Raw genomic sequence first — 8,901 nt, 5'->3', positions numbered from 1 at the left:
TGAGGTCACACCAGTATCCCTAATCCAATCTGGGGATGTCTTCTGAAAGGGATATCTGAGGCAAAGCCTCCTACTCCTTGGGCACACTTGTTCCCCATTCACAGCGCCACCCCGCTCTAGCAGTGAGCTCTCCATTCACAGTAAGCTGCAGCAAGAGGTTTCAGCTACCATACTCCCTCCCCCTCCCTTTCCTGTTTATAGCTGCCAAGGGAATGCTGGGAAATGTAGTTCTTTCCCTGCTTCAGCTCTGGCTGTATAGGCAGGGAGCTAACCAAGGAACTACAGCTCCCAGGCCCCCCTGTTGGTTTCTTAGCTCCCAGGCTGGAACTGCCACTGCTGCCCCTGAAAATGGGCTGCCTCAAGCACCTGCTTGCTTTGCTGGTGACTAGAGTCACCCCTGTCCCAAGGTCTGTGAGAGTGAGGGATCATCCTTCAGGATAGGTTGTAGATGCTTGATGGTGTGCTGGAGAGGTTTTAGTTGTGGGCTGAAGGTGACAATTAGTAGTGTTCTAACTAACCCAGAACCTATCCTTGCAGCAAACCCCATTGCCAACTCTGTCTGCATATCTATTCAAGGGGCAGCATCATAGGACCTAACCACATCAGCCACACCATCAGGGGCTCTGTCAGGGTTCCTTCCCCACTCTGAACTCTAAAGTACAGATGTGGGGATCCGCATGAAAGCCCCCTAAATTTATTTCTACCGGCTTACGTGTACGCTGCCACCACTAAGTGATTTAACAAGAAAGAAGGAAAGGACCACTTGGAGTTCCTCTTCCCCAAAAATATCCCCCCAAGCCCTTATACCCCCTTTCCTGTGGAGCCTTGAGAATAATATCCTAATCAATTGGTTACAAAGTGATCAAAGACCCAACCCCCTGGGTCTTTGGACAATGGAAAAATCAGTCAGGTTCTAAAAAGAGTGATTTTATTAAAAAGAAAATGTAAAAAATATCTCTGTAAAATCAGGATGGAAAATAACTTTACAGGGTAATCAGATTCAAAGAGCCCAGAGGAACCCCCTCTAACCTTAGGTCCAAAGTTACAACAAAACAGGGATAAACCTCCCTCTAGCAAATGGGTTTTTATTTATTTATTTATAATTGGAGATATACCCATCTCCTAAAACTGGAAGGGACCTTGAAAAGTCATTGAGACCAGCCCCCTGCCTTCACTAGCAGGACCAGTTTTTGCCCCTGATGGCTCTCTCAAGGATTGAACTTACAGCCCTGGGTTTAAGCAGGCCAATGCTTAAACCACGGAGCTATCCCTCCCTTCACAAGTTGAGAAAACAAAGATAAACTAATACTCCTTGCCTGGCTGTTACAAGTTTGAAATATGAGAGACTGGTTCAGAAAGATTTGGAGAACATGGATTGATGTCTGGTCCCTCTTAGTCCCAAGAGCAAACACCACCAAAACAAAGAGCACCAACAAAAGCCTTCCACCGCCCTCCCCCAAGATTTGAAAGTATCTTGTCCTCTTATTGGTCCTTTGGATCAGGTGTCAGCCAGGTTACCTGAGCTTCTTAACCCTTCACAGGTAAAAGGATTTTGGTGCCTCTGGCCAGGAGGGATTTTATAGTATTGTACACAGGAGGTTTGTTACCCTTCCCTTTATAGTTATGACAGGCTTGTTCGCCTGCATATCTAACAATGAGATATATGCCGTCATGTGCCAGCAATGCCCCTCTGCCATGTATATTGGCCAAACCAGATAGTCTCTGCACAAAAGAATAAATGGACACAAATCAGATGTAAAGAATTATAACATTCAAAAACCAGTGGGAGAACACTTCAACCTCCCTGGACACTCAATTACAGACCTAAAAGTGGCAATTCTTCAACAAAAACACTTCAAAAACAGACTCCATTGAGAAACTGCAGAACCGGAGTTAATTTGAAAACTGGACACCATCAAATTAGGCCTGAATAAAGACTGGGAGTGGATAAATCACTACAAAAACTAATTTTCCCCTACTGTTACTCACTATCTTGTTACTTGTCAACTGTTTAAATGGGCCACCCTGATTACATTAGCCTCATTACCACTACAAAAGTGATTTTTAACTCCCTTGGTATTTTACTGTTAAAAATAGGCCACTTCCATCTCAGTTGAATTGTCTTGTTAACACTGACACCCACTTGGTAAGGCAACCCCCATCTTTTCATGCACAGTGTATTTATATCTGCCTACTGTATTTTCCACTCCATGCATCAGATGAAATGGGTTTTAGTCCACAAAAGCTTATGCGCAAATAAATGTGATAGATCAAACACTCCATTTCATGTCACCCTCTATAAATGAACTCATGAAAGCCACACAGTTCCTGGCAGTTTTTCTCAGGGCCTCCAGGACCTCTTTGTTTCTCAGGCTGTAGATGAGGGGGTTGGCCAGGGGAGTCAGGACGGTGTAGAAGACAGAGAAAACTTTGTTAAGCTCTTGCAGCATCTTGGTTTTTGGTAAAATATACACAATGATTAGGGTGCCATAGAAAATAGTAACCACAATAAGGTGAGAGGAGCAGGTGGAAAATGCCTTTTGTCTCCCAGTGCTAGAAGGGATTCTCAGGATGGCAGTTATGATACAAACGTAGGATGTCAGGGTTAATATAAATGGTGGTAAAGTGAATAGGAAGGAGCCCAAGAAGGTCACAAGTTCCATCTGGTGGGTGATACTACAGGACAGTTTTATCACTGGAGTGAGATCACAAAAGAAATGGTCCATTTCTTTGGGGCCACAGAAAGTTAATTGTGACATTAAATATATTATTATGGTAACAACCAAAAATGCACTTAGCCAAGACCCAGCTGCTAGCTGGAGGCAGAACCTGTCATTCATATGGGTTGAATAATGCAATGGTTTACATATTGCTAAATACCGATCATAAGACATTGCAGCTAGCAGGTAACATTCTGTACCTACTAGAGAACCAAAGAAATATAATTGCACCAAGCAGCCGCTAAAAGAAATGGTTCTGTCCCCAGTCAGGAGACTGGCCAGCATCCTGGGCAGGATGGTGGAGGTGTAGCAGGTCTCCAAGCAGGACAAGTTCCCCAGGAAGAAGTACATGGGGGTGTGAAGGTGCTGATCGGCCACAACTAGCACAATGATGAGGATGTTCCCGGCCAAGGTCACAATGTAGATCACTAGCAACAACAGGAAGAGAAGGATCTGCAATGCGGGGACATCCCCAAATCCCAGGAGGATGAATTCAGTGAAGGTCGTTTGATTTCTCCACTCTGTGTTTGCCATTGTCATATCTAGGGAACACAAACAAATCCAAAAATACAATTTGAAGAGAATAAACTTAAACCACATCTTCTTTTAAATTCCAGAAATGTTGAGAACTCCTCATTCTCTGCTATTTACCTTTCCAACAATTGGATCAAAACCCCAGACCATGGTATTTATTTGCCGGGTATCTCTCATTTAGGAACAAATCATGCATATTCTGCCATTCAAACTCCACCAGTAAAAGATCAAATAATGGCTCAGGCTACCCAACTTAGAGGTGGTTTGGAAATTGCTTTTTTTTTGTTTTTGTTTCCTTTTTCCTGAAAAAAAAAGAGATGAAAAAAATGTTTTAGTCTACAGTTTTTGCTCATTGTTTTCAGTGTTTGGGGTTTTGGTTCTTCAAAAGAAAATAAAAACAGAAAATTTAGCAAAAAATGGAAATTTTCACAAAATATTCCATTTAAATGAAAAAGCCATTTTGCTTCAAAAGACGCACCTCAGTGAAAAATTTTTCACTAGCAGTACTCAGAGACTGAAGTGTTGTCATAACATTTTTGATTTTTTGCTCACCTTCTGTCATGCACTAAATATTGGAGCGGAAAAATGCTTCCCTTCAATGAAGAGTCCACTGCTGACAATGTTCATTATTTGACACTTTTGGGGATTCCCTTATTGTTCTTTAGCATTTTTCACTCGTGTAGGTGCTGTGATATGATTGTGATTGGTGCGAGATATTTACCTGAATAGAAGTGACAAGGACAACACCAAGATCTGTGTAACGCCAATATCAGGGATCCAGTCATGCTCCCCGTATGGGGCACATGTCAGAATGCTGTCAGGGGTTACACATGCTCTTACCTTGCTGGTGCTGGGCCGAGTTTAGGCACTGCCCCTGGCTTTGGGACTCCAGGTGCAGACCTTTCGTCTGCCACCCCTTTTGCCAGATCCAGTTGCCCAAGCCCTGAAACTAGCATCATCTCCCCAGGCCTCCCCAGCAGCTCTCTGCATTCCCCACCATGCCACTAAAGGTGTGAGCCCTCTGGTTTACAGTGAGAGCCAGCAGATGCACAGACAGACTTTGAACAGGATTCTAAACCCCATTGCTCTTTACTTAACAGCACGAGAGATACACAGAGCTACACAAAATATTAAACACACCTATCCACATTTCCCTGCCTTAGCTTTCTCCTGGCCCTGGAGAGTTCTCTGAGCTTGGGAGAAACCCCTTGGGTGTACAGGATCCTTTACCGGTGGCTCATGACTTCTCTATTCCGGCTAACGTTCTCTGACTTGTCTAGTCTACAGCTAAACAGGACTCCCACTACAAAAGTTTCTCTGTGTCTTCTCCTCTCCTACCCAAAGCTTCGTCTTCCTGTCTTAGCAAGTGTCTTGAATGTATATGTCCCCCTACCAAAACCTGGTTCCTTTGTTCTGCTTCTGGTGTTTTTCGAAATCCTCCATCACCAGCCCCCCTGCAATAATCTGGAGGAAGTAGCTTCTCCAAGCACCAGCCCACTTCCTCAGCATACCAATTGTTGAGTCAGAGTTCAGCCATTTAGATTAACATCTCTCCATTACCTGGTAGGTACATCCTTCTGCCAGTGTTAGCAAGTGGTAGATTCCACATCCACATAGAGGCATTCCCGGATACATCCATTTTATTACAACTTAATAGCATCAACCAGAATTCATAAATTGCACAGATAAATTCCCCAAGTCATCACAGCCATAAATCATGACTGTATCGCTGTGAATGCAAATCTGGTATTGCTGGCCATTATAAATATTTGCTTGCTTTGGAAATGCAGCTACATTTCAGTTTCAGATGAGAAAATATTTCAGGCAGACACTGTATAGCACACAGAAGCATTTTCTTTTATTGGTGGCTGCCACAGGAATGAATATGGAGAAGTTCCAAAGGACTGTGTTTTGCAGGAGGTAAGACTAGATGTTCCTTCTGGCCTTGGAATATATGAATAGTTGTGTTTTTATTCCCTGATCTGTTTCTATCATTTCAAATAGGAAAAGGGGGAAGATTGCTTTACCTTTAAGACTGATCTGCATGATCTTGAATCTCTGATATAACCTCTTCAGTCAGCATTTTGGAGAGCCGGATGCAGACTGCATTCTCAGCAGACAGTCACCATCTTCTTCACTTGTCTTCATTCTCTCAGCCATGGCCTGGATGGCCTGCTTGGTTTCCTGTGCCTCGTATGTAGTACTAAAGAGCCTGTGTCTCTTCTGATTCATTATTTATCCTTCATGTGAGAAGGAGGCATCTCCCTTGGCACTTCGGCTGATAGGTGCTTGAAATAAGCCAAAGGGGAAAAGCTAATCATAGCAATACTCTCTAGACAGAATCAGTGGATGTGGAAATGGAGTCAACTTCTAAACTAAAAGGGAAAATTACACAGGTAAGTAAGTTGATGTGGTAGATCTTCTCTGGCCTTCAGTGGTCTGGTTGTCTGACTTTATAGTCCACCTCCGCAATGGCTTCCACTGTCTCATACGGCCTATGCCAGAAAGGCGTTTGCTTTCTGCTGTCGGCACTAGCACCATCACTCATCCATTCTCCCGGCTGAAATCTCCGTACTTTCGCCCCTGGTTGTAATATGTCCACTGGGCCTCTTGTGCTTTTTCCAAATGATCTCGTACTATGGGCGTCACTTGAGCTATTCATTCTCTCATCTGTGTCACATGCTCAATGACATTCTTTCCTGGGTTGGGTTGTTCTTTTCAATCCTCCTTGGCAGTATCTAATATTCCGCGTGGTTGGTGTCCGTATAGTAGCTCTAAGGGAGAGAAATCAGTGGATGCCTGGGGAACTTCCCATATTGTAAAGATTAGGTATGGTAGAAGGGTATCCCAGTCTTTTCTGTCCTGTGCTACCACCTTCCGGATCATACTTTTAAGGATATGGTTAAACCGCTCGACCAGGCCATCTGTTTGTGGATGGTAAACTGAGGTCCGTAGGGCCTGGAGGCGGAGCAGGGTACATAAGCCGTTCATTAATTTCAACATGAAGGGGGTTCCTTGGTCAGTCAGGATCTCTTTAGGGATGCCCCCTGTGGCAAAAACCTGGAGTAGTTCTTTAGCTATTGCCTTGGATGTGGGGTTTCTTAAAGGAATGGCTTCTGGGTACAGCGTGGCGTATTCAAGGATGACTAGTACATTTTGGTCGCCCCATGTCGATCTTTCTAGCGGGCCCACAGCTATCCTCTTGAAAGGGCCTAATAGGTAAAGGTACTAGTGAGGCCCGCAAGTGAGGTCAGGGGCTATGCAACTGGCATTCGGAGCAGGATGCACAATAGCATTGGACCTTCGCGTGCATTCCTGGCCAGTAAAACCTTCTTAAGATTCACATCCCCCTTAAGCCTGAGGATTTTAGAATACATTTCCACTGCAATCACAGGGTGTGACGGCAGCACAGGTAGATATACTCACACTATCTTTTATCTAGCGAGCATAAGGACCAAAAGCCATGAAGCAGGAGCAGCACAGGCTGTACAAATCTGGCCCAGGACTCTGGGTACATACTTGGGCTGTTAGCCTGCTGTTGGCCAATAGATGTGTTATATGTACTGCACACTATATTTATATGTATTGCATATCACATGATAAACATTAGCACAAAGTTATGCTAAATTGTACTAGGTTCACTCTTGCTCCCTTATGACAAGAGCTATATGTCCCACAATACGCTGCAAGGTTAAATGGAGTGTTTGGCACTAGAGAATATAAACCCTGTGAAAATCAGGATACGTGAGTGTTCTACTCTGGTATAAGTTAAGGAATCTCTTCACGCCTCACTGGTTTGGAATGCTGTGTTCAAAAATAAGAGCTATAGAGTACATCATGGTACGAAAAAAAAAGTATCAAATCATGACTAGTGTGGACAAAGTAAATAAGGAAGTGTTATTTATTCCTTCTGTCATAGGTCTCACCCCCACTTGGAGCTGTTGGGTTCCAATGTGGGGACCTGCCTTAGTTTCCCTCTAAACTAAAATCCTAGTTTAGATCTACTACGCTCGCCACCAGTCAGATTTAAGTGTCTGACACACTGCCTGTTCCCCCAACTTTCCCTGGGGAACACAGATTCAATGTCCCTGAATCTCTACACACAGGGAAGCAGCCCACTTCCCCCCTCCCTCTCTCCTAGCCACTCTGGAGAGATATACACCGAGTCAAATCCTTGACTCAACACAAAGAGGGACTTACCTCCCCCTCCCCTTCCCTAGTCCTGGAAAGAGATACCTGATTCAAACTGCTTGAATCAAACCCAGGAGGAACTCTCTCTTCCCCCTCCCCTTCCCCTGAATTTCCACAAGAGAAGGAATTAACCAAGTCCAGAGAAAAGAAAATAATTTATTAAAGAATAAAAAGAAAAGTCACTATCTCTGTAACCAAATGAAACAATACAGGGTCTAAACTTATCAATCTCTGGAGAGAATTCCCCCTCCTTTCTTTCTCAGTAAAAGCAATCACAGTACAGACTTAAAGAAATTCTATAGCAAAACACAGAATTGCAAATACAGAAATAAAAGTATAAGAATACTAGTTCCTTGCTAATACTCACTAGCTTGAATAGAAGAATTTGTTGCAGAAACCTGGGAGGACTTGATTAAGAAGTCTGGACTCTCTTAATACCCAAGAGAGACTTGCTAAGCAAACAAAGAACAGGAAAAAAAAAACTTCCCTCCACCCGGATTTGAAAATAATCTTGTCCCTCATTGGTCCTCTGGTCAGGTGTCCACAGGTACTGCTTGTTAACCCTTTACAGGTAGACAAAAACCTTAACCCTTAACTAACTGTTTATGACATGCCCCCCAAATCGCCAACAGTGGGAACTACTGGTGGTGATTTCCTCCTAGAACTGTAAAATAAACAGATGACTAAAACATATGCAGTATTACACATACTACTAAGCATGTAAACAACAAGATTTGTTACATTTGAAGAACACTTTTTAACCACTTGATTGTGGGAAACTTTCACGAGAGAGTGCATCAGCAACTTTGTTGGAAGCTCCTGAAATGTGTTGGATTTCAAAATGAAAGTCTTGGAGAGCAAAGCTCCAGCGGAGAAGTTTCTTGTTGTTTCCCTTGTTAGTATGAAGCCACTTTAGTGCAGCATGGTCAGTTTGTAGCTGGAACCGCCGTCCCCAAACGTATGGTTGTAGCTTTTCCAGGGCATACACAATGGCGTAACATTCTTTCTCACTGATGGACCAGTGGCTTTCCCTCTCAGACAGTTTCTTGCTGAGAAACACGACAGGATGGAAGTTGTGATCCGGTCCTTACTGCATTAGAACTGCTCCTACCATAGGTGTCACCCCCACTTAGAGCTGTTGGTTTCCAATGTGGGGACCTGCCTTAGTTTCCCTCTAAACTAAAATCCTAGTTTAGATTTACTACGCTGCCACCAGTCAGATTTAAGTGTCTGACACACTGCCTGTTCCCCCAACTTTCCCTGGGGAACACAGATTCAATGTCCCTGAATCTCTACACACAGGGAAGCAGCCCACTTCCCCACTCCCTCTCTCCTAGCCACTCTAGAGAGATATACACCGAGTCAAATCCTTGACTCAACACAAAGAGGGACTTACCTCCCCCTCCCCTTCCCTAGTCCTGGAAAGAGATACCTGATTCAAACTGCTTGAATCAAA

General features: G+C 43.8%; 1 protein-coding gene across 1 annotated transcript; it reads right to left on the bottom strand.

Moving 5' to 3' along the window:
- Window positions 1-2,270: 2,270 nt before the first annotated feature.
- On the bottom strand, window positions 2,271-3,254 carry LOC123347327 (olfactory receptor 6B1-like). The gene has a single exon (XM_044984742.1). It carries the CDS (start codon window positions 3,252-3,254, stop codon window positions 2,271-2,273), a length of 984 nt encoding a protein of 327 aa, XP_044840677.1.
- Between the last annotated feature and the right edge of the window lie 5,647 nt (window positions 3,255-8,901).

This window comes from Mauremys mutica, chromosome 13, assembly GCF_020497125.1.
Source record: "Mauremys mutica isolate MM-2020 ecotype Southern chromosome 13, ASM2049712v1, whole genome shotgun sequence".
In the NCBI taxonomy this organism is placed as follows: Eukaryota; Metazoa; Chordata; order Testudines; family Geoemydidae; genus Mauremys; species Mauremys mutica.
The sequence above is the reverse complement of the archived record's forward strand: the minus strand, read 5'-3'. Positions and strand labels throughout refer to the sequence as shown.